Source organism: Eschrichtius robustus, chromosome 14 (assembly GCF_028021215.1).
Source record: "Eschrichtius robustus isolate mEscRob2 chromosome 14, mEscRob2.pri, whole genome shotgun sequence".
Classification (NCBI taxonomy): Eukaryota; Metazoa; Chordata; class Mammalia; order Artiodactyla; family Eschrichtiidae; genus Eschrichtius; species Eschrichtius robustus.
In genome coordinates this window covers 84,627,302-84,654,064 of record NC_090837.1, presented here as the reverse complement: position 1 = coordinate 84,654,064, position 26,763 = coordinate 84,627,302, and the positions used below count along the sequence as shown (strand labels likewise).

Here is a 26,763-nt window from a genome sequence, read left to right as displayed (position 1 = left end):
CCAAGAGTCTCGCCGTCTCCTTTCCAGGCTCCAAGGACTCTTGGAGGTGGAGCTAAAGGAGGCCTGGGCTCAGGCACCCGGCCTTTAGAGAGCTGTGGCCAAGGGGAGGAAGGGAAGCCCTGATACAGATTTTGTCAGTTTTCACAACGCTGCTGTCAGATATTAACTTCGATTCCCGAGTGCAGGAAGGATTCCAAGGTTGAGAGCCAGAAATCCGCTCTGCCACTTAAAACCTAGTATCTTCTTAGGCAAAGGACTTCCCTGGGGTCCAGGTAGCCCATCTGTTAAATGCTAGTCCTAACCCTGTACCTACTTCATAAGTTTGGGAGAAGATTAAATAAGTGAGACAGTACATTTAAAAATATATATGGTATAAACTGTAGAGTAATGGACATATATGATTGGTATTGTTAGGACAGCCGTCCATCATTTAGGATGTGGTTATAAAGTTGTAATTTTAACACTGATAAAACACGGCAGTTCCAAGAAATTTTTTTTAAAAAAAGGGTTTTTTAAGAAATCAGTAACTGTGTACTTCTTAGAAGGAGAATGAGTGGATGGTGGAAAGGGGTTTGAGGGGTGTGTATTCAAATTAATTGCTCAGAGAATATGCAAAGACAACTGTAAAAAGGATAAGTACATTGCTGTCTATTCCCACCGTGGAATCCTATACAGTACCCAGAATAAATGATCTACAACCATCCAGACGACAAAACACGGGTCAGTATGACAATACGGAGTGAAGCAAGTCAGATACAAGAGCACAGAGTGTGTCAGATGTAGAGAACAAACGTATGGACACCAAGGGGGGAAAGCAGCGGGGGGCGAGCGGGGCAGGGTTGGGGTGGGATGAACTGGGAGATTGGGATTGACATGTATACACTAATATGTATAAAACAGATAACTAATAACCTGCCATATAAAAAAAATTCAAAAAACAAAAAGAGTACAGAGTATGTGCTCTCATCTATAAAAAGCTCTAAAGGCGGCACAACTAGTCTGTGCTATTAGAAGTCCTGATAATGATTACACTGGGAGGAGTTAGTGACTAAAAAGTCATGGAAGGGTTTCTGGGTTGTTGATAACCTTCCCTTTCTTGATCTGGGGGCTCTTTGTGTGGGTGTGCTCAGTTTGTGAAAACGCATCACACTCTTTTCTGTCTGTGTGTTATACATCCATTCAACGTATAAATAAATAAATATTGAAGGGGGGGTAGGAGCCGTGCTAATGGGACTCACAGAGAAATGATACAACTATAAAAGAAATTTTGATTCAAGCTTTTTCAGTATTCACTAGGTGGTATCCTTCAATCTCTAAGTGGCGGTTTAAGAAATTCACAGAGGCTGGCATTTGTTAGTGGCAGCAGAAATGAATATACAGAGCCAAATGTGTTATTAAAATCCGAGTCCAGGTGAATTGGTATCTTTTTCAGTCCAACCAAGTAATAGAACAGTGAAATAAAGATCTGATATAGGATCGGGAAACCTGTCAGGATCTTGAAAGGAAGAGGTGGCAATATTAAAATATTAGAACCAAGAAGTGTGAGTGTAAAAGACAACTTTATCTTCCTCAGAAATGGAAAATGTCTCCGTATAGTGTAGGAAACAGCAGTAAGTATCCAAAATAGAAGTCAGGTGAAATATGAGATTGACCATCTCATCTCAGTGGCCATCAAGATGAAGACAACAGGTCTAACCACTGTATCTTACAACCTCAATCCCGGGGCTAAAGAGTATAGGCCCAAAGCTGGTAGACAGTGGGGTCGTGGTTTGACCCTAGATCTTTGAAGTCCAACATCCAAGCATCCAAGCATCCCTCTCTCTGTTTCCAGATCACATGCAGCTCTTTCTTTGCTCAAAGCTTTAGCCCTTATTTGTACTTGCCCTAGACTCTGTGGAGGGTGATCTCTCTTATCTTCCAGATCCTTCCTGAAATGCCCTTGAGAACTTCTCCGCCACCTCATCTGAAATAGTTTTCCCTCTTCATAGCCATTCCTTGCTTGCTTTCTTTATAACAGGTCAGAAACTGTAGTTGCTTAATTTCCTGGGTGGCGGTATTTGTATTTATTTATCAGTCTCCCAACCTAGACTATAAGCTCAGTGAGGAGAAGGCCACGTTCTCTGTGTCTCCCGCTCTCCTTCCTGCACCTGGCACGGAGAAGATGCTCAACAGATGACTATTTTAAATAAATCAGCCTTAACTTGTGCCGGGGGAACATGAGTTGTCCGATCCCATAGACCAAGAGCAGTAGCTGTGGGACTTCCCTGGTGGCGCAGTGGTTGAGAATCTGCCTGCCAATGCAGGGGACACGGGTTCGAGCCCTGGTCTGGGAAGATCCCACATGCCGCGGAGCAACTAAGCCCATGCGCCACAACTACTGAGCCTGCGCTCTGGAGCCCAAGAGCCACATCTACTGAGCCCGCGTGCCACAACTACTGAAGCCCGTGCGCCTAAAGCCTGGGCTCTGCAACAAGTGAAGCCACCGCAATGAGAAGCCCGCGCACCGCAGCGAAGAGTAGCCCCCGCTCTTCGCAAATAGAGAAAGCCTGCGAGCAGCAACAAAGACCCAATGCAACCAAACATAAAACATTAATTAATTAAAACAAACAAGGATTTTTAAAATCATTCCTGCCCTTCCCCCCTTCCAGGACGGCAGCAGCCCCTCTGAAGTCCTTCTGTCCCAGGGGGGTCTGATCTCTAGAAACCCCAGATTTCTACTTTCCAAGCGTGCGGTTCTATCTGGTGGGCAGACGCTGTGGTTTCGCACGTGGGGTGGTAATCATCTCTTGCCAAGCCTCCAGTTATTCATCGGGTCACCCTTCTAGAACTCAAAGTGTCCTAACTAGGAAAATTAATGTCTGAGCGACAGGGACAAAGGTTGGCTCAGAAGAACAAAGGGAGGAAGCATTTGGTAGTAATAACAATATTGGTTTCTGTGGCAAAATGTAGAACTTGCCCAGGATGGCTCTGTTCACAGTCTCCTCTTGAGTTGTTTTGATCCAGTTGTTACAAAAATCTGTACAGTGAGGGCTCCCCTTCCCACCGCTCTCCTTACACACACACACTGTCTCTCTCTCTAATCTGAGTCCTCCGGAGCCCTAACCAAGGGCTCTGTGGTCGGCCCCGCTGATCCTCCCTCCTGATGAAAGTGAGGGTACATTTTGTCTAGTCACAGGGACCCCACCCTTGTTTTTTCCTTTGGCTATCATTTTCCTCCTGGCAGCTGGGCTTCGAGGTGGCCCTCTTTGATGCCTGTGTCGTAACTAACCCCAAGGGATGTTGCTGTCAGGCCTTGCTGGACACCTGCATCTCCATCACCAGCATTGAAGTGACGACTGAATGACTTTGGTCATTGTTTCTGCAGCCAGTGTTTTCTTTCATCTCAGCCTCAAAACTCAGCCTCCCTGCCCTAAAGGTTTATTACCAGAGGAGTTTATTTAAATAAATAGCCACTAAGCCAAAGTGCGCTGGCTCCCACCTCAGTCATAGAATCATTTTCTTTTTTTCGTGGGTCCCATATTTCAAGAGATCTGGGCGATTTCCAGGGCCATCACCATTAATACGCTGAAAGACAAAGATCCAAGAAAAGGGGGGAGATTTTCAAATAGAAGAGAGACCTGTCAGTATCAGTATGACTTGTGAAAAAGTGCACCCTCCCCCAATGTTTTTTAAGAAAGGAAAATGTCACACACGTACAGAACAAACTTATCTTTCTTGGCAGAGATTGCCTTCTACATTTTTGCCTCCAGACCAAAACGAAACTTTCTAGTTCTAGATCAGTCTACGTCATGGCCACCACCCCCGCTACTCGACGTGAGATCAGGGGACCAAGAACACCTGCATCTCCTGGGAACTAGAAATGCAGACTCTCAGGCCCCGTTCCAGACCTACTGAGTCAGAATCTGCATTATAACAACATCTCCAGGGGATTCGTATGTACCTTAAAGTCTGAGAAGCACTGCTAGCCTCACTCACTGTTAACTTTTTTTAAACTAGCACCGTGCGATCTGAGAGAATTTAGAGGTATTTCTGTGCCCATAACAGGCCGAGGTCAGGCATTTACAGAAGAGTTGGAAACAAGAAAGTGCGTTGATTTCCATGCACTTAGCAATTAAAAAAATTAAAACAAAACCAAACTTCTGTTGGAATGTGTAAAAATTGTATTTTCTCATCCTTTTCTTGTTTGATTTGTTTGGACTTATTGGTAAAAGGAAGATTTGGGTTTTATTTCTGTCATATTTTTGCAAGACAGAGGAAGCATAATTTGCTCCCAATCCTAACAAAATTCACACGTGGTAGACAAATTTTAAATGCTTTCAGAGCTTTTGTAAAATAAGTAAGTGAATAAACGGGACGTCTAATGTTAGTTATCTCTGTGAAGGAGCAGTGCTGATTAATTGGGTATTTGGGGAGGGCCCGTGGAACGCTCTGAGCTGGCTTTTTGTAGACTGTGGGGCATCAGTGTACACACCTTCAGAATAACCACCATTGTATTGTCTTGTAGTGGGGATGTGAGAGGCTCCCCTCTGACTAGATCTTAAACAAGTTAACGATGCACCGTTTAGATTACTTTTGTACTTGAGGAGGAGGGCAGAGATAGGGAAAAGGAGCTTTGGAGAGTCAGCTGCTCAGGAGTCCAGTGGGGAGGGGTTGGCCTAGTAACTCCCATTTAAACTTAGGCCTAATTTTCTTAAATATTAACTACATAGAATAACATGTAGCCCCCAAAATTTTCCACTTCAGAATTTCTTAAACACTATAGAGTATAGAGAATATTAAACATATACCATCTCCTCCCCAAATGTTAATCCTGGAGACTGGATTGTCTTAAACATTTCTATACCTAATTCAAATTCTTCTCCAGGTTGAAAGAGAATACTTAAAAAAGAAACTATCTTTTCAAACTACCCAAATTTGGGGATTATCTTCCCATGTAATTTGGGGGGTTGGAATATTCATTGGATTCTCAGCAGACACCCTGAAGGAATATCCTGAGCTTTATTTATAGTCTAGACAGGGACTTGAACCTACCAGCCCCAGAGCTTAGTTTGACCTTATTTCAGTCTGTTCCATCCATGGACTTCTGCAGCCCAATCTGTAGCCCATCCTGTTGGTCTCTTAATTGATTTTGTATTTCTTTGGATCTTAAGATAAGTAAATGTGCTTTCCATCTCACCAGGATTCTTTTCATAAACTTCCAATCTCAGGAGCACACAATTCTTCCCCCACCTCTCCTCAGCTTTATTGGGATGTAGTTGAAATATAATAGTGTGTAAATTTAAGGCACACATACATTTTGATCTGATACCAATGTATCAAAATGATTATTACCCCATTGTGTTAGCTAACACCGTCCATCCCCTCACATAATTACCTTTTCTTTTTTGTGGTGAGAACATTTCCAGATCTATTCTCTTAGCAACTTTCAAGTATAGAATACAGTATTGTTAACCATAATCACCATCTGTACATTAGATTTCCCTAAACATATTCATTTTATAACTGAAAGGACAACATAATGATAAAAGTGCTCTAATTAGATTCTGGACAGAACCCATGGCTTTACATGACAATTTGGTTACAATGCTCAAGTTCATTCTACTGACACACTCCACACACACACACACACACACACACACACACACACACAGAGGCACAACAGCCAGGGCAAATAGAAATAACTATGAAAGGCCATGATTCCTAATTTCTGAATTAAGGAATATACATGAGAAGAGGAAATATATAAATTGCTATGCTTTCTCAAGATCTTAGAAATAATTTTATAGAAATCAATATATTTCTAGCCAAACACAATATATAACAATATATTTTAAAATAATATAAAGAGAGAAATGACATCTGGAAGGACTAGGAATGTTTGTGTAATCGAATGGTTTCTTACTTGGGTAAGATCTCCTACGTAAAAAGCGGAAGTCATCTATTCTTAGTTCCTTGGATATCCATCTATGTAAAAGAGGAAGAGAAAAAAGCCCCCTTTCCTCCCCACCCCCCAACAAGCAAAAAGTGTGATTTTACTTTAGAACAGATCAGGAAACTTAAATATGCTGTCTCTATGATTTCTCTGCTTATAGACCTTTTTTTTTTACCACAATGTCATAACCTGTATATATAATATGTTAAGTATTTCTGATGGAACTGAAGGACACTCTACTCTCTGAAAAGAACTTTGGGGACTGGAGCGCAAAATTCTGACCAAGTGGGACTGAAAAGTGAGGACTTGCATAGAAGACACTCCTTGAGATTTCTAGAGTCACCCAAGCCCTCCATCAGTTCCCATATTTTGAGAAGATTCTTTGTGACTGTGGTTTCTAATGTCACTTTCCAGTAGGAGGGGAATCTTTCTGAGATGCTATTTTTAGCTGAGAGTTTGTTTTTGTTTTTAAGTCACAAGTTTTCAGTTCTATAATGTTATTCAGCAAATAAGTCTCCTGTTTTTGTTTTTTATACTCATAGGCTCCTAGATAACTAGGAGAAGGTAAATGGATTAGATAATATTAAATGGGTATAAATCTCATATAGTATCTTATTTAATTGCCATCGCCACTGTGTGGAATAAATGTTTCAGGTTTACAGGATTTGAAAACTGACCTTAGCTACATAGCTAGTAAAGTGGGACAGAGTTGGTGTTCAAACATGAGTTTTTAATTTTGAAATTCAGGCCAGGTGAAGGTCCTTGATGGTGGCTCACATCAGCATCTTATGAATTCCACTGAGGAAGGTTAAGTCCAGGTAATTTGAAATCACCACTATCGACATGACACAATTTCTGCTTTGATTGCTTAAATGACCAAATATGCATATAGTCACTCTGAAACCGTAAAATAAATTTATATAAGTAAGAGGATTTATTGTATTTATATTTTGGTTACTAGTTGCTTGCTGTTTATTCAGTCTTCAATTGGAGCTATTCTGGAAAATGCCATTCCAGGTAGGCTTTGTAATAAATAGGCTGTCATACTTTTTAATGCAATCATATCCATTTAGAATTTTGTCCTAAAAGGATTTATCTCAGAGAACCGTGAAGTTATTGAAATAGGAAGCTTTCTTGTGGCCTCCTCTGCTTTCTTTAGATTGGAAGTTTTCCAGGCTTTTTCTCATTGTTTTCCAGGATTCTTTGTGGAGGACAAGAATCTTGGAGCAAAATCTGGACTCTCATTCTGGCAGACTGAACATTCTGTAATGCCTGGAAATAGTCACTTCTACATGCTTGTGTAAATATAAGGGTAGGACCTGGTTGTTTTCAGAGCAACATGGGATATATTCATTTCCTGCCTTACCTACATGCTTAGAAGAATCTTGAGATTTTGTGCCTATCTTTTTTTTTTTTTTTTTTTTAATTATGAACTATGGAGAACAGTATGGAGGTTCCTTAAAAAACTAAAAATAGAGTTACCATATGATCCAGCAATCCCACTCCTGGGCATATATCTGGAAAAGACGACATCTCTAATTCAAAAAGATACATTCAATTCCAGTGTTCATAACAGCACTATTTACAATAGCCAAGACATGGAGGCAACCTAAGTGTCCATCAACAGATGAATGGATAAAGAAGATGTGGTATATATGTATATACATACACACACACACACACACACACACACACACACACACACACACACACACTGGAATACTACTCAACCAGAAAAAAGAATGAAATAATGCCATTTGCAGCAACATGGATGGCCCTAGAGATTATCATACTAAGTGAAGTAAGTCAGACAAAGACGAATATCATATATCACTTATATGTGGAATCTAAAAAAATGACATAAATGAACTTATTTACAAAACAGAAATAGACTCACAGACATAGAAAACAAATTTCTGGTTACCAATGGAGAAGAGGGAGGGGGATAAATTAGGAGTTTGGGATTAACAGATACATACTACTATATATAAAATAGATAAACAACAAGGACCTACTGTATAGCACAGGGAACTATAGTCAATATCTTGTAATAATGGGGAAGCATATAATATATATAATATTCAATATATAATATAACGGAATGGAATGAAATATATATAATAGAATATATAATGGAAAAGAATCTGAAAAAGAATATATATATATACATTTTATATATATATATAAATCAAATCAAATCAAATCAACTATACTGCAATTTAAATTTTTTCTTTAATTTTTTAAAAATAATTAATGTTTAAAAAAAAAAAAGAATTAATGGTGAAGGCCAAAGTTTTTATCGTGAAGGCCCAATGTTATAAGGCTTAATATTAGGATCTCCCGGCTGGACATTACTTATTTAAGTGTCTTGAACTTTTTTTTTTTTTTTAATACTTATTTATTTTGGTTGTGCCAGGTCTTAGTTGCGGCGCGCGGGATCTTCGTTGCGGGATCTTTTTTTTTTTTTACTTGCAGCATGCGGACTTCTTAGTTGTGGCATGCATGCGGGATCTAGTTCCCTGACCAGGGGACCAGGGATCGAACCTGGACCCCCTGCATTGGGAATGCAGAATCTTACCCACTGGACCACCAGGCAAGTCCCCTGAACTATATTTTAATACTCAGAGCAGCATTGAAAGAAATAGCAAGAAGCAGCATAATTAATTACTCAAGGTCAAATTATGAATAATTCTAGGTTTTTTTAAAATGGTGTAACGTCCAAAAGAAGGTCTCAAAAACACTTCAAGAGAAATAAATCTTTATATTCTTTGCAAACTTTAGAAATAGTTGCTAAAATGTATATGACTCTTTAGGTTTTTAAAAGAAACAAGAAAACAGTGAGCAGCAATACTTAAGAACATTAAATTTGAAAGAGGACTAGAATTCAGGATTAAAGTCATTACATAAAATAATGAAGGGAAACAAGTTTAGAATTGGGAGTCTAGGGTTCTAAGCCTGGCTCTGTTTCTAACTCTATGTGATCCTGGGTAGGTCACCTCCTGTTTCGGGATTTCAGGGGAAATAATACTAGGACCTGCCCCTTGTTTACTCTTGTTAAGTATCAGATTTCTCATCTGCCTAGTCAAAAAAGTTTTGAAAAGGGACTCTCAGTCTTCAGGTTTTAACAAAGGCGATTTTCAAGGCAGCAAAAGTCTTCATCGAAATTTGCCCTGGGGTCCTTCTGTTGGTTTGCATATTCATTATCTCATCCAGTCCCACTTCACAAAGCAGCTCAGTAAAGCAGGGATTTTTTTAACTTATTTCTATAGTAGTAAAATTATTTTTTTTATTTCAACATGCTCTCTTTTAAGTGAAAGTGCATGTCCTGTCTTCAACAGCAATGTTGGTCTTTAAAAAAATGAAAATATATAATAAAAGATGAATAAGATAGAAATAAAAACTGTCACATGCATACAATCCCAACAGGTGACAGTGGCATGAATTTTCTCCTCTCATTTGTGATCTTCAATTACAGTATTTTTCTTTTTTAAATGAAATTTGGGTAAAACCATTTGTTGTGTTCATAATGTTGCCATGTTGTTGGGTGCATTAAAAATAAAAAATAGCGGAAAGAATGGGAGAAAGACATAATCCCTCTATCTTTTTTTTTCTATTAAATATAAATATATTTTTTCTCATTGTATAAGTAATCTATGTCTGTTTATTTTAAAATTTTCAAAAGCTTAGAAATATTAGAATTGAGAAGCAAATCCCCTGTTACCTCATTCAACCAGAGATAATTCATTATTTTTAGTGTATAACTTTCTAGACTTGTTATATGAATACACAAGCATATGTGCACATATATATTTAGAATAAATCATAACACATTTCCCATTCTGTAATCTTTTCACACTTAGTGATATATCTTAACGTCTTTTCCATATATCTCTCTCATTAGGCAAATGGCATAAATAATAGTACATGCCGTCATTAATAACCAATCTGCTGGAAATTCCCTGGCGGTCTGGTGGTTAGGTCTCCATGCTTTCACCACTGAGGGCCTAGGTTCAATCTTTGTTTGGGGAACTAAGATCCCGCAAGCTGCGCAGTGCGGCAAATCAATCAATCAATCAATCACCAATCTGTCAGTGATGGACATTTTGTTGGTTTTCAATATTTTGCTATTATACACATGCTACGGGGAACATCCTTGAACACTGGTATCTTAGCATTCTTCTATACATATCTCTGAATAGATAAATTCTAAGTGAAATTGTGGAATCAAGGATATTTTAATATTTGAAAACTATTCTGCAGAAGTATATAATGGCATTTATATTTATATTCCCTCTAATGGCCTTTGAGAACACATGACCGACAGTCTCACCAAGCATTTGTCACTCATACACGCTGTAGAAATTATTTTCTCCAATTTGATGTTTGTGCTTAACTTTGTGATATATTTTTGCATATAGAGTTTTCACCTTTTTAGGTACTTAGATTTGGCTATCTTTCCCTTTACAGATTTTAGCATTGGTTCTATTCTAAGCAGGCCCTACCCCATCAATTATAAAAATATTTTCCACTGTTTTCTACCAGTATTTTCTTTTACCTCATTGAAGTCATCCATGCAGTGACTTCTTTCTTTTTCTCCCCAGAGGAAAACAATTTGACACAAACTGCCCTCCAGAAAGGTTATACCCATTTACATTCCCACCAGCAGTGAATAAAAATATGTTTTAACAGTGTTTGACCACATTGCACACTGCCTTTCATTTTAATATTTGTCAATTTGAAAAGAAAAAAATATTTCCCTCTTATTTTACTTCACATTTTATTTTTAATGAAACCACCTTTTAAGATATGTGCATTTACAATTTTTGTTTTTTCTCCTAAAACGTTATGTCCTTTGTTATATTTTTCTGCTGGGCTTCACTTTTTTTTTCTTTTTAATCGATTTGCAAGAGTTCTTTATATTTTCTTATACATTTACAACACAATTCAGAAAAGGAATGTGAAAGTTACGACCTTTTTTTTTCATTATGTATGTTGCAAATGTTTTGAATTGTATTTTAAACTGTGTGTGATAGGGATGAACCCTCGGATTGTGCAAACAGAGCTGGTGACCGGAGGTAAATACCATAGTGCGGGCAGGGGCTGGGGAAGGGGGTAAAGAAAACTTTCCAAACAGTTTATGGTAAATGTCAGGACAAAACACGCCCCTCCCTCCCCAAAAACAAGGCCCCACAAAGTATGACTCATTCTCATGCTAACAGTCGTGTATTGATGGTGGCTCAGGAGCTGAGTCTGGGGCTCGCCCACAAAGGGCCGTGAGGGAAACGGATGGAGGAGAAGAGTGGCCAAAAGGGACGGGAGGGGATGCCAAAGCCTTAGGGGCTCACCGAGCCTCTTAATACTCCATAAGATGTTCTTGGGGAAGATCGTCATAGACAAAATTAGGTATTTTGTCTCTGCTTTGGTTTACCCATGTAATGCACGGGTGAGGGCAGAGAATTCGGTGCATAAAATACTGTGCGACATAAGAGAAATGTGCTTTTTCTCTCTTAAGCCGGAGTTCTGGGGTCACAGGTGTTTGGGCTCCAAATTACACCCCCGCCCCTACAGCTACCCCAGCAATCAGAGCAGCACATTTCACTTACCAACACAGAAAACAAATGATTTTTATACCTTGCCCATAATGCTCAACGCTTGTGACTTTGCATCTCCCTGTTTCAAAGCTCTGGACTTGTATATGTTCATATGTGTCAATCCCAACCTCAATTACACTCCAATAAAAATTAATTTAAGAAAGAAAGAAATAAATCACTTTACAGTGGGGGGAAAAAAAAAAAAAAGCTCTGGATTTGAAATCCCGGCCTTCTCACAGCCATGCCAAGCTACGTTTGACATCACCATCGCTAATTCTATGCTTCGTTAAAATCTTGGCACGTAAGTACCAAGAGCATGATGCTTCCCATTTTGCTGTACACGTTTCCATGGATATCTGCACATTATCTCGGTGTTCGGCAGCCATACCAGGAAATAATGCCTCTTTACACTTGCTGCAAGTACAGTCTCAAGACATGAATGCCAGATAAAGTCTCCCTATTCGACCTTTGTCATTATTTGCTGCACTTTTGTATGTCACGAGCCTGCTAACAACACTTTCATTTTATGTTTCCTGATGATTACAGGAGGATGATTGGAAATTTTCAGCCTGGCCATCAACGTGTGTTCATTCACCTTCAAGGTCGCTGAGTTTCGGCCCATCTCTGCTTTCAAACAAAGCCAAACACCGCTACAACCAGTATCAGCAAATGAACTGGAGTGCAGTGGTCATAGGTGAGGACTTTTTCCTCATTCCTGGACCTGAGTCTAATCGTCTACATAATATACACTGAACGGAATTAGGTAACCACAGCACTCTGCTGCCTGCCGCCTTCCTGAGAAAGCTCGTGATCACTGCCTTGCAAGGGAAGCATGACCTCATCCAAATCATGTATCATTAGAAAATGTGGTCAAAACTGTCTGCCCTTATAAGGGGAGCACATACACATCTTCCCTTTGCTGTTGCTATTTCACCTACCATTTTTTTCTTTGGCGCTGAACTGTGATCCCTCTTATCTGAAGATGAGGTTAAGTCAAGGGGAAGAAAGATAAGCACGGAGGAGTGGGAGGAAAAACAGGCAGAAGTGGTCTGGCAGGAAAGCACATCAACATGCTGCATGGCACCATCAGGGTGTAAGCTTCTAGAAACACTCTGCAAAGTTCTACTTCGACCTAAAGCAACTTAGGGGAAAGGCATCTTCTTTACGCCATGGGTGTGACAGAGCAACGTCATGGCATAGTTTGTTATGAGCCACTCGGAGGAGAAGGTCATCACCTCTGAGGGAGATAAGTCTGTGCAGGTAGGGGGAACACTAGCCCCGCCTAAGGGCACTTGCCTGACACTCAGCTACTCAGAAGCTGGGCAGCTGGGTTGGGGGCTACTGGGGCAAGAAATTGGGACTCCAGAAGTAGTAGGGGAGGGAGTCGATTGTGAACATCCGTACTGCTGAGAATTGAAAGAACTCTTTTTTGACTGGCACTGTGTACCCAGGGAGAGTTAATGTGTGTTAAACTTAGATAATCCCCCAAGCAGGCTTCTCTTTACATCAAAACCCACTATCCACCCTTTATAACTTTTAATTGGGGAACTTTAGTGTCATTTAACCATTTTAGGCTATTTTCTATCATTTCAGAATCTCCATGATGTTTAATTCTGGTTTTTAGCCTGCACACCTACTCCAAACTCCCATTTCCTTTTCTAACAACAATATTAAGTCATCAGAACTGTGTTTACTAATAGTTTCTCAAGTTCCTCTTATTCATGGGCAACTCTGTAGCCACATCATCACTTTATAAATAACCCATGACCAGGGCTTTTAATCGCCTTATCTCACTTGTATGGTTTGTAAATTGAGTGTTTTCCCTACAACTTCTTAGCAATCAAGCCTTCAGTTTGGAATTTCTTCCACTTACTGACATATTTATTTTTAACTCTTGCCTTGGCCTTTGTTCAGATATGTGTCATAAAGGCAATAAGCCCTGGCTGTATACACACACCTTTCCGGGGCTGGTTCAGAAAAGCACGGAGTGAGGGAGTAATCCCATCTGTGATGCAAACTTTGTTTACCAGAGGGTCAGCCCTATGAAAAAACACTTCCCATACAACTGAAGGCGAATACAGGAGACAACAGTGCCCAAACGTCCCAGGGCCGTGGGTCATTGTCATGGTGATGACTTGCGTTAAGGATCTCTGCAGGTGCAGGAGCCTTTGGAATATGCAGAAAGTCTCCAGGCTTTGTGTAAGTCGCCTCCAGCTGGCTGGGACTTTCCACAACGAGCATCCATTCAGCGACTGTGGACAGAACCAGACCTGCATCTTAGATGTTTCCTCCTCTCCTCGAGGGGGTCTGCAACTTTCTAAAAAGGAGTGCCAAGTGTGGATTCCTTCCCTTTTGGTACTCGGAAGGGGACGCTTAACTGGGTGGTGCATACTCCTGCAATGAGGGAAGGAGGCTTTTATGAGTATTTCTGGAGGGGGCAAGGGTGATGGTCCACCAGCTGGGGAGACATAAACAGAATCTCTAGTAACTGCTGTGGTTACAGCCAGAGAGGCGTGGCCCCGGCGTTAATTACACGGGCCCAGCTCAGGCCCAGCGTGCCCCCAGGGACCAGAGGAACTCTGGGTTCTTCTTTACTGCTTAGGCCAGATGTCTGCCGGCACCCCAGAGATAACCAGCTCAGTTCCCCAGCTCTGTGTCACTAATTACGGGCTTTTTCGGATGTTGTCTCTGCATGAGCCAGACCTGGAAGTGCTGTTTACCAACCAACTTTATCTACTTAGAACAGTGAGCCACCTCTTTCTATCTTGATTTACAGCCCAGTAAACACAAGTAACATATTCTCCGCTAGAGACTTAAACTTCCTGCGGGAGGAATCCACGCCCATGTCTTTAGAGCCTCCGAGCTTAGCCCTGTGCCTGGGACAGAGAAGGTATTAATATTTCTTGAATGGATAGAGTGAAATGTGATTGCAGTGAGCTGACACGGTCTCTCCAATGATTGGATAATAATTGTGACCATCTATTGATCTCTAACAGAGTGTCACGGTGGAGACGTAATCTCCCCAGCCAGTGCAACCACCTTGCAAGATAGACATAAAATCCTCTTTTCGCACAGGAAAAGACAGCTGCTCAGAGAAATTAGGCAACTTGCCTAAAGCCGCAAAGCTGTGAGTGGCAGAGCCAGGAGGTTCATTTGTCTCCAAGGTCCTTGGGAATATCCACTACATCAAGCCACCTCCCTGAAGTTGCTGGACATGGAGAAAGTGAGATTGGAGTCACGACTACTCAAGCCAAAGCCTGGTCTAGTGAAACAGGTGGGGCTGGAAAGGGCTGGAAAGTGGGAGCCTCCTTGTCCTTGATATTGCTGCCCAGCCCTATGGGGTGAGAACAAAGGCTTTGGCTGGCTCTCTTCCCGCGCGTGGGCAGCTGCGATGGCACCGCATCTGAGCCTTGGCACCGTGTTGAAGGGGGAAGTGACACACGGGCTGCCGGCCTCTTGCCTAAGGGCTCTAGAAAGAGTCAGAACCATCAAGTGTCCATGTTAAGTGGAAAACAACCTAACGTGCATGTCCTCATTGAAATTCAAAGTCAGTCCTTCCGAGACAGGAAAAATACATCTGGAAATTGTGTGAGGCGTTCATTTCGCTCCCCTAATTCTGCCTCAGTCCCAACTTCCCCCTGAGGTCTGCAGGACAATCGGGAGGTTTTGGTCAGCCCCCGTGGCTGGCTGGGGTCCTCCCTCGGTGAAGCAGTGGGTGGGGTAGTGGTCTCCTTGCTCGGCCCCTAGAATGGTTTTTCTCTCCTTCCTGCCCTTCTCTGCCAGAGTCCAGCGATGCCCGAGCGCTCCTTATCCTCAACCTCAAATCTCCAATCCTGGCACGAATCACTTCTGCACCAGAGTACATATTTTAAGGCATTTAACCTAAGGAAAGCCTCTCCTAGGAAGAAGTGTTTGCTCGCCTACTCTGTGCAGTCACAGGGACTGGATGAGTTCTAGGAGCTGATAATCATGTGTACAGATTCCTTTAAAAACTCTAATCTAGCGAAACTCCCTGGTGGTCCAGTGGTTAGGACTCGGCACTCTCACTGCTGGGGCCCCCGGTTCGATCCCTGGTCTGGGAACTAAGATCCCGCAAGCCGTGCAGCACAGCCAAAAAATTAAAAAATTAAAAAAAAAAAAAGTCCTCTAATCTTGTGGGGTGGGAAAAAAATAATCTTTTGAAGTCTTACAATTTCCATTTTGGAGTTCACCCATTTCATTAAAAGTTATCTGCTTTACCTGTAAAAAAAAAAAAACCCCTCTAATCTAGTAGCTACTGTTGCCTGTTTCTTCTCATCTACAGCTGCTTAGCTGCTAGAGAAGCAAAACTGTTGGATACAAAGCAACTGAGGAACAAGGAGAGATGGGTGACAGAGCTAGTTCAGTCCCCTCGTGGTCAAGCGGGTGCTTCAGCAGTTAAGAGGGTGTCTTCAGAGGCAAGGCTTCAAACTGTGGCTCAGCCAGGACATAGCCCTGCAAACCTGCACAGTTACTTAAACCCAATTTGTCTCCAAAGTTGGGATAATAGTAGCCCCTACTCGTTGGGAAGCTGTGTATTTAAGGCCATAAACATAAAGCATTTAGTACATAGTATGTGCTCAGTAGCTCCTGGGTATTATTGTTACAGGGAATATTGTGAAAATTCTTGTCCTGTAAAGAATATGCTGGAACTTGCCCCTAACTCTTAACCCATCCACATCTTCCATCCATTTCTTTGCTGTGGCTCAGTTGAGGTAGAAGTTCTCAAAATAGTTCATGCTCCGTAATTTTATACTTATTCAAATGCTTTCATATTCATTATCCCGTGCCTTAAATGACATGTGCTTAATCAATATTTATTTTTATTTTTCACAGCTAAGTCAGGCTGCAGATGGGATAGATAATGATGGTAACATCTTATAAAGGAGGGGAATCTTCTAGGAGCTCACACTCGGGGCTGGGGTCTATTAGTTTGCTAGGACCACATCATAACCAAGTGCCAGAAACTGGGTGGCTTAAAATAACAGAACTTTACTGTCTCACAAGTCTGGAAGCTAGAAGTCCAAGATCAAGTTGTTGCAGGGTTGGTTTCTTCAGAAGGCTAGTGAGGGAAAAATCCATGCCTCTACCCTAGCTTCTGGTGGTTTGCTGGCAAAAGTTAGTGTTCCCTGGCTTCTAGAAGCATCACCCCAACCTCTGGCCTTCATCTTCACATGGTGTTCTCCCTGTGTGTGTGTGTGTTTCTATGTCCAAATTTCCCCTTTTTATAAGGACATGGTCATATTGGATTAGCATCCACCCTAATGATTTCATTTTAACTTGATTACCTCTGTAAAGACTCTATTTCCAAATAAGGTCACATTCTGAAATACTAGGGGTTAAGACTCCAACATATACTTTTGGTGGGGGGACACAATTCAACCCATAATGGTAGCCAACCATGAAACCATGACTGGGGAGGAGTGAGCCAGTAGGGGAGGCAAGAGAGAGCGGGTGGGAACACCTGGGGAATTGCAAGTCATGGGTTTTATATCTCCATTAGGCTGGAGATTGCAAAGAAGGGAAAAGGGAGAGAAAACAAGACCTAAACCTTGAAGGGCCTTGATTCTCCCAGGGAGCATGAAAGCTTTAAATCTGGGAGAAAGGAGGTCACAACACATCATGGAGCAGTTTTGTGGAAGACGGCTGGCAGGCCAGAGGAGAGGACCAGTGAGAAATCTCCTTGCTATTATACAGGCCACAACTGATGAGGGACAGTGTTCAGATTTTTGAAGACAGTTATCTTCTCTCCACTTGGTCATTCATGCTTCTGGTTAAAGGTGCCCAGTGCCTTCAACCCCACAGAGCACAGGCCACCCCCTGCCCACTTCTCAGGTGCCAGCCTCCGGTCCAACTCGGGGGTATCTGCAGAGCTCAGCAGAGCTGAGTGACAGCCGAAGAAGAATAATCAGGACTCAAGAGGCCAAGAGAGCAGGTGGGCAACATCTGGAGTGTGTGGCATGTGGTAGGGTGTTAGAAGCAGGACTTCCACTCTCAGAATGGAGACTGGCACAAGCAAAGCAAAACAATTTAGTGGCTGAGTACGGATCAGTCACCCAGGGCAGAGAGAGAGATGGAGACTCAATTGCCAGTACTAAAGAAGAAAGAGGGGACCACGTCTTAGGAATCAGACAGAAACTCAACTTGGGACCTGGGCACAATGAGTCTTCAGAGCCAAACCTGGTGCCCCAGTGAGGAGGGAGGGAGGGAGGGAAGGAAGGAAAGAAGAAAGGAAGGAAAGAAGGGAGGGAGGGAGGGAGGGAGGGAAGGAAGGAAAGAAGGAAGGAGGAAGGAAGGGAGGGAGGGGAGAAGGAGGGAGGGGAACAGGGAGGAAGGGAGGGATCTTTCAAGGGCATGGCATCCTGAATTCCCTCCACTTTGTAAGAACTGAACCAAATATTCCAGTTTGGCTTTAACCAGAAAGGAAGCAGGCTACCGTGTCCATTTCTGCATCTATTGCTTTTTCGCTAAATCTAGAAATAAATCTAGTTCTATGGAGCTGCAGAGACAATTTGTGGAGGGGCCAGGGAACAAATGTGACTTCAAAATACAACCTGGTGACATGTGAGCACTGTAACCAGAGCCGAGAATCGACACAGCCCAGGTGGTCAAGGGACAAGGGACGGAGAGCCTTCCTGCCTGCCCCTTCATTATTTTTCATTGGCCCACTAAGAATACCTCAGACCAATAAAGCATCTGGGAGCCAATCCAAGCTACTTAACTCCAAATTACTGAGGTGCCAACAGGCACTAGGCTTATAAATCTGTCTTTTATTATCTGGTTGGCTTAGCCAGGTCTCCAAAAGGGACAGTAAAATTTTATGATGTACTTTAACAAGCCGACCTTCAGAGTCAGGCTTTGTTCTGTATGAAATTTTTCCCCTGCAGCAATGGAGGTCAGACTAGATCACCTAACCCTGCCTTGATGCCACGAGTTGTTGGGCTGAGGCTAGACAGTCACATCTAAATAGATTTCTCATTCAATATAGTGAAATACACTTGCCTTAATGCACTCTTAGCCTTTTTGTAAGTGGTATAATTATGAAGATTTTCTGGCTGCTCAGTCTTTTATTATTATTATTTTTTAAACTGTTGTAGTTTTTTGTTTGTTTTGTTTTTTGGCTGCTCCTCGAGGCTTGCAGGATCTTAGTTCCCCAACCAGGGATTGAACCCAGGCCCTGGCAATGAAAGCGCAGAGTCCTAACCACTGGACCGCCAGGGAATTCCCTTTACTGTTGTAGTTTAAAATTCCACCCTAGGGTAGGTAATTTGGAAATAGCATTTTCTCATTTCTTTGAAACCGTTTTTTTAAATGCCAGTTACTACTATTCAATTTCTCTTCAATTTATTTGTTTTTCCATAGAAATGCCATTTAAATACAACCAAATTGTTTAAAAGGTGAATGGAAGTAATTGTTTAGAATGTCTACTGCTAAGCCCCCCAAAATAATTAATAATTTGGTTGTAAACAAATACTTAATGCTCTTTCTAAGAGTAAATAGAACTATGGTTGCGGATTATTCAAGTCAGGGCAAAAATCATTTCCCCAGCTAAAGTTTGATTAATGAAAGAACGATTTTTAACTTGCGGTATTTCAACTACTCAAAAGTGTCCACGGGAATCTACAGTGGATGGTAGAAAATGACAAGAAGCAATTCTCACAAAAAGGAAAAACAACTCTGTGAACCATTCAATGAGAGAGTGGGGTCCGAAAACCGTCACAGTGCCCCCAACAAAAATCCAAGCCAGAATTCCTTTCTTAGGTTTAAAATGTACCGTCTATGCCTAAACGCCTAAGTTTTCATTTTCAGTTTGATTTATCTCAGAGTTTATCTGCCCCCAAACAAATTCCAGAATCATTTTGTCACTGGTTCAATCTCTGATGCTCTCATGAGATTGTGCTTCAAAAAAATATTTTAACAATGATAAAGTGTAAAAGCCCAATTTTAAAAGAAGCTAGACTAAAACCTTTACATCGAGTTCAGAATAGTTGTCTTCAGGGTTGTCCTCATGGTTCACTCAATGGTGTCATTGCTGAGAAAGTTCTGGAAACTTTTCAGAACCCAAGGTCTATTCTTTAAATATCCTCTGGGGTGTCAAATCTTTTTTCCTTGTTTGGAGCTTTGCTTTCCAGAAACAACTTAAAGTTTATTCTTTGAGTAATGCGGGTGGTCCACCTGGGTAACAACGGCTCTAAAACCCATTTAGACTCACGGGATGGATTTTCTTGTGCGGCTTGTAAATCAATTCTCAAAGCAACCCCAGAAGAGTTTTTGACGTGTTTTAAGCAAAGTAAAGATCATAGGCAGGAAGTATAGCTTCCCAAAGTGGCTGTTTTAAAGTGACATTAATCTGGCTAGGAATCACAATGCATTTTTAAAATAAATTGGCGTGAATAGCCATGGTTCAAACATACACAATGCTGAAGGTGAAATGCTTTAGGGAAATATAAAGAGAATTTTAAAATGTTTTACTTTTAAGCCACATGCTTAGGAAGAAATCATTGGACTGCCTTACTCACCACACACGAAAGAGTGAGATGAGAATTATTTCATTGCCCCCAAAACTGCTATTTTGCAGAGACTCACAGAGAGATGAGAACAGAAATAAGAAGAACACAGGACTTGTGGCGACGAGGGAGCCTGCTCACCCAGTTTATGCTTCTGGAACAATGCCCTCCTTCCTCTCCATCATTTACACTTGCCATGCACTCATGCTAACAACCCTAAAAATCCAGTAATTATGAGTTTAACATCATGGGTAGTTCCAACCCTGAATACCACTTATAACGGCTTGTGTTTATATGTTGCTTTATGTTTTTTACAGGACTTTCTTGCATGAGCCCCCTGAGAGGCAGGCAGAACAGGTAGCCTGCCCCTTTTTTTTTTCTCTAGTAATCATTCTTTTATTCATGTTCCATTTCTGGCTTTATTTGTATATTAATATTGAAGATGCATTAGTGACATAACTTGAATACTGAGTAGTTTTGTGTATAGGTAATTTTTTTAAATTAACCCATTTTCTAACCTCTTGTAGATGTTGAGGATCTTGAACTTAAATAATAATAAATACATATGCTGTGGACCCAGGAAATGTTGTCCATGAAGAAGCAATGGGTCCTAGATTAGCACCTAGTGTAGACTGGTGAAGAACGAAGGCTCTATGTCAGTTCTGAAAAGAGATAGCCTGCCCCTTTTAAAGACGGGAATATTGAAGCACAGAGGGTGGGGTGCTTGGCACAAAATTGCAGGACTACTTGGCAACTGATAAGGATTTCAGACTCTAGGTCTAACTAATTCCTACACCAGGGTTCTTTCAGGGCTGAACAAAAATCAGCCCAGCACTGTGCACTCCAAAGTCTACCCTGAAGTCATGTATGAGGTCTACTTAAAACACAATTTTTTAAAACTGTTATTTATTTTAAAACATTTTTATATTATTTTTATACAATTTTTAAAGGTTACACCGCATTTACAGTTTCTATAAAATACTGGCTCTATTCCCCATGTTGTACAATACATCTTATCTTACAATAGCCTATCTTGCACTCAATAGTTTATACCTCCCACTTTCCCACCCCTATTTTGCCCCTCCCACCTCCCCCCACTGGTAACCACTAGTTTGTTCTCTGTATCTGTGAGTCTGCTTCTTTTTTGCTATATTCACCAGTTTGTTGTATTTTTTAGATTCCACATCCAAGTGATATCATACAGTATTTGTCTTTCTCTGTCTGACTTATTTCACTTAGCATAATGCCTTCCAAGTCCATCCATGTCGCTGTAAATGGCAACATTTCATTCTTTTTTATGACTGAGTAATATTCCATTGTCTGTATATACCACATCTTCTCTTTCCATTCATCTGTTAATGGACACTTAGGTTGCCTCCATATCTTGGCAATTGTAAATAATGCTGTACAAACACTGGGGTGCATGTATCTTTTTGAACTGGTGTGTTTGTGGGTTTTTTCAAATAGATACTCAGGAGTGGAATTGCTGGGTCATATGGTAGTTATATTTTTATTTGTTTATTTAAAATTAAAAAAAAAATTTTTTTGGCCACGTCACACAGCTTGCAGGATCTTAGTTCCCTGACCAGGTATCAAACCCGTACCTCCTGTAGTGGAAGCGTGGAGTCCTAATCACTGGACCACCAGGGAATTCCTGGTAGTTCTATTTTTAGTTTTTTGAGAAACCTCCGTACTGTTTTCCACAGTGACTGTACCAATTTATTAAAAAACAATTTTTAATGAAGTGTTTTAGGCAAACTAAAAATATAGATATTGGCACAATGGATATCTGTAGCATACCATCCAGCTTAACAATTATAAACTGTTTAAGCTAGAATTTAAGCTTCCTTTGGCCCCTTCCCAACCTCATTCGTCTGCTTCCCCAGGCGTAGCCACTCTGCTGGTCGTGGCGGGTAGCGTTTGAGGTGTACTTTCTATTTGAAGACCCTTTGCTTGGGCCTGGGTAGAACGGACCTCAAGGTGTCCCGGGCCTTTTCTGACACCTAGCTCCCCTGCCTCCTGGTGAACTGACTGGCTCTGGAGGTAGGTGGGGAGTCGGCTGAGGCTTGAGGTCTTGCACAGAGTGGTTACCTGACCAGTGCATCGGGAGGTAAGGTAGCCGGCCTCAGAGCTGATCAGGTAAGAGAGCAGAGGGGAGAAGGAAGAGGGAAATTCTGCCTTCCCAAGAGCTAAATTGGCGTCTGCCTCCTCCAGCCCCAACACACAGAGTTTCACTTCTTCTCCAAAGGGCTGGGAGTAGAGTCAGGTAGGTGAAGTCTGGGAGCCCCTTCTCACTTTTCCCTTCTGGTTCCCTTGCCTTGGGGTTTGCCCTCTCACTCGGGTGTCGTCGCTCCACCTTGGGTCCCAGATAGTCCCCCAGGGGACCCGAGCGCCTGAGCTATCCACCCCTCCACCTTTGCCGGCCCAGAGGAGGGTCCCTCTCCAGGAACCAGCAGGCTGCGGCTTTGTTCTGCTCCGCTGGATATGACCAGCTCAGACTCCTTCCTGCTGTGTCTTTCAAACGGATAATTCTGTAAACCAAGCTGTGGCGAAGGAAAAGGATTAGGAGACTCCATAAAAGGGATGTGTGTGCATTTGCACGGTAGGACATTGCCTTGGCCTTCCTTGCCTTGCCGGAATTTTTTTTTTTTTAAACCTCTTTATTGGAGTATAATTGCTTTACAATGGTGCGTTAGTTTCTGCTGTATAACAAAGTGAATCAGCTATACATATACATATATCCCCATATCTCCTCCCTCTTGCGTCTCCCTCCCAGCCTCCCTATCCCACCCCTCTAGGTGGTCACAAGCAGGAATGTTTTAACTGAGTGAATTTCCCAGGTAGATGAGAATAGCTCCAGAGCAGGGGGCATGGTGGGGAGATCTTTGTATGTAAATAGTGCCTCAGGATCTAGGTCTACACGGAGAGGGAATGTGGCTTGGCCTTCCTACTCCTGATAGGCCTCAGATTTGGATCCTTGATGTTCTCGCCAAAGAACCAGCCCTAAGATAATCTCATGGTAACCAAAGATATTCCTCATACAGCTTCAAACCTGGGTCTGTTATCAGACCACACAGCCTACCTGGGTACCATGGACCAATCATTTTTATGGATTCTGTAATTCCTGTTCGATTCTGAAATCCTATTTTAGCATAATTATACTGTATTATATTGTATTCTTTGTTTTACAAGCATTCGTTTATTAAATGTATACATTGAAAATACTTCATGTTTTTGAAATTTATTTTTCCAAACTTTTCATTTTGGAAATGTGACTCTCCAGAAGACTAGAAAGATAATGCAATGAATATATCCGTCACCAAACTCACCAACTGTTAACCTTTTGGCAATTTTATGTCTGTCCATATTTCCATATATATATATATGTATGTGTATATATGTATACACATATATATATGTATACATACACATACACAAATATTCTTTTTCTTGCTAAATCATAAATTAAGTTGCAGAAATCATGGCTCTTCACCCCTAAATACTTCAGTATGTATCTTCGGAGAATAAGGAAGTTTTCCTAATAATGACAATGCTGTTATTACAACATCACAGCACATCACAGCAAAGTTACATACTGTCAACAAATGGGGAGTGATGCCCCCTTGAAGGTAGAGTATCTACAGAAATTATTTGGAATTCTCCTGTTCAGGAGATTTCTCTCGTCTCCACTGTTCATTGATGTAGTGTTAACTTAATTCAACAGGAGCCCATTAGACCGAGGTGGCTCCAATGTCATGGCAGCCTATGTTCAGCAAACCAAAACCTAAGCCTGCCAATGACTCAGAATTACAAAATCGAAACCTAAGGACTACCAATCACCAACAGCCAACTAGGTTTTAAGCTGTAGCCTATCAGTATTTTCCTTACTCTGTTTCCACCTTTTCTCTATAAAAGTCCTCCTAACCACTTCTGGTTTGGTACTGCCCCCTTCAAATCAATCTTAGTTCCAATAAACTCTAAAATGTTTAATATGCCTCAGGTGAAACAGCTCTTAGTCATTTATTATACCAATATGGACTCATGGATATTCATTTTATACTTTGGGTTATAATCCAATACTGCTTTGTTTACTTTGTTGCTAAAATTGGACCAGCTTTGGCTTCTGGGAGCTCTTTCAGTTGCTGTCTGTGACCTTTGATACACTCTCATCCTTATGGGGTTTTTAGTTAGGTCTTTACAATTTTGTTTTGAACTCTTTCTTACTTTCTGGCACAATGAGACGCCCTTGGCTCATCTGGTATATTTTCTGCCTGAGTCCTAGAGTCAGCCATTTCTCCAAGGAGCCCTTCTTCCTTTAATTGGAGAATGAGATTAGAAACCAAGATCTGGGTGCCAAGTATGCTTACTGCTAGCGGGGTATTGTTCCTTCTAGACCCTCTCAGCCAACAGGGCAAGGAAATATGTGTGTGTATACTAACCTGTCCCTATACACCCATGTATCTATGTGTAATCATCTGTGTCTACATTACGCTGAACATGAGTTAATACTGATGTCTCTAACTCTAATCCATTATCACGTGGATCATTCTAGCCTCCTCCCCTTGCTTATCTATAACCTCCCCTGCAACAGTGAGAAATCTGGCTCCCACCACCTGCCATCTACTTAATTGTTCATTGGTTTTTTAAAAAATACACTAAATGTTAGTATCCATTACTGCCATTATTCCTTTTGATGCTCTAAATGTCCCAAATTCGGGCAGTGGGATCCCTTTCAGCTGTGTCCTCACGCACACCCCGTTCGGTATTTGAGCATCTCACTGCTTTCGGCGCAAGAAGATATTCTAGACTCACCTGTGCTTTGTCTCAGGCATAAATCAGTCATATTTTCAAGGATCCTTAATGCCTTTTAATAGAGAAGTTACTGTATTTAGAAAACAAGATCAGGGTGTCTAGTTTGCAAATTGCTACCGAGTTTTTATTACTTTTCAGCCCTTTCAGTGGACAGAGCTCATCATATCTATACAATAGCTTCAATCTTCTGAGTGCTATAGGAAGTAAGGCCCCAGCAACTGGTTTGAAAGGCTCAAGTCTACATTTCCTTATCATAACAGATCTTTCTTTCTTTCTTTCTTTTCTTTGGCTGTGCCACACGGCTTGTGGGACCTTAGTTCCCCAACCAGAGATTGAACCCAGGCCCTCAGCAGTGAGAGTGCAGAGTCCTAACCACTGGACTACCAGGGAATTCCCACAACAGATTTTCTTTTATACTGAATTTCTGTCTCTTAGGTTGCAAATCTGGGGTAACGAAAATGTTAACTTGGATTTGATGTAAGGACCACATGTTATATGCAATATACTTAATCTTCAAGGAAATGAAATTTTAAAATACTGTTTTGAGCAATTGAGGTTACTAGAACAACTAAGCATAATCAGAGTATCACAAATCTAGACAGAGATACAACTGGTTAGCATTCCAAACATCTCAAAGCGAGACAGCCACACTAATGTGCTAATTACGGTATGGGGGCGCTAAAGGCCAGCCTGCATTAGGCCTGTCGGACCAGCCTAATTATCAACAGTGCCTCCTGTCACTCTTGGAAGGTCCCAGTTTATGTTTCCGCAGCATCTGTGCCCTCTAGTGGCCAAATAGTGGCAGTGGGGAAAGTGGAGAAAAGCAGGCTTCTGTGAAACACACTCGGAAATAGATTTGTACCCGTTTCAGGGTGTAAAACTAGAGCTGCGAAAAAGATACCTAGGACTTCCCTGGTGGCGCAGTGGTTAAGAGTCCGCCGGCCAATGCAGGGGACACGGGTTTGAGCCCTGGTCCGGGAATATCCCACATGCCGCGGAGCAGCTAAGCCTGTGCACCACAACTACTGAGCTGGTGCTCTAGAGCCCGTGAGCCACAACTACTGAGCCCACGCACCACAACTACTGAAGCCCGCGCGCCTAGAGCCCGTGCTCTGCAACAAGAGAAGCCTGCGCACGACAACGAAGAGTAGCCCCCACCCCCCCGCCCCGCTCTCTCCGCAATTAGAGAAAGCCCGCATGCAGCAGCGAAGACCCAACGCAGCCATAAATGAATAAATAAATAAATTAAATTTTAAAAAAAGATATCTAGTCTTTTAATCATTTTGTAGAAATAATTAGAAGATTATTCAATTAAAAGATACAAAACAAGATGGGAACCTCACACATAACGAGGGGTTTGGGGTTTTTTAAAATTTTTACTTATTGACAAAATTTAAAATATTGCCCAGCCTAGGAATGGCATATGAAAAATGAACAGGCAAGCACTATTTCTGGGAGTGGAAGTTGGTATAACCTTTCAAGACTATACTTTGGCAATAGGTTTCAATATGTGACATGTTAATATTGTTTGACCTATCACTGGAAGTTTATGAAGGATCTATTCACACAAAAGCCAAAAGATGTATATAGGAGAATATTCATAGTTTAAAAGGAACATGTGAAAATGACCAATGTTCCAAAATAAACAGCTGATTAAATAAATATGATTGGTACATACAGTGGAATATTGTAGATATGTATTTGACCATCAATAAATTGTTGAGTGAAAATAGATAATAAAAATAAATACTGTAACTCCACTTATTAAAAAACATGTCCGTGTATGTTTGTATATGTATCACACAGGAAGATGTCTGCAAGAATGAATACTAGAGGGCTTCCCTGGTGGCGCAATGGTTGAGAATCTGCCTGTCAATGCAGGAAACACGGGTTCGAGCCCTGG

At 41.5% G+C, this 26,763-nt stretch overlaps 1 protein-coding gene across 2 annotated transcripts in view; it reads right to left on the bottom strand.

Moving 5' to 3' along the window:
- Nucleotides 1–26,763, bottom strand: part of PMAIP1 (phorbol-12-myristate-13-acetate-induced protein 1) — a 132,162-nt gene that overhangs the window by 14,328 nt on the left and 91,071 nt on the right. Inside the window, exon 2 of one of the 2 annotated variants that reach the window (XM_068562762.1) lies at nucleotides 3,489–3,564. The exons of the other annotated variant lie outside the window; for it this stretch is intronic. Coding sequence (XP_068418863.1) covers nucleotides 3,522–3,564 — 43 coding nt within the window. The 3' untranslated portion in view covers nucleotides 3,489–3,521. Of the gene's footprint in view, nucleotides 1–3,488; nucleotides 3,565–26,763 lie in introns of those variants that run through there. 2 annotated transcript variants of the gene reach the window in all.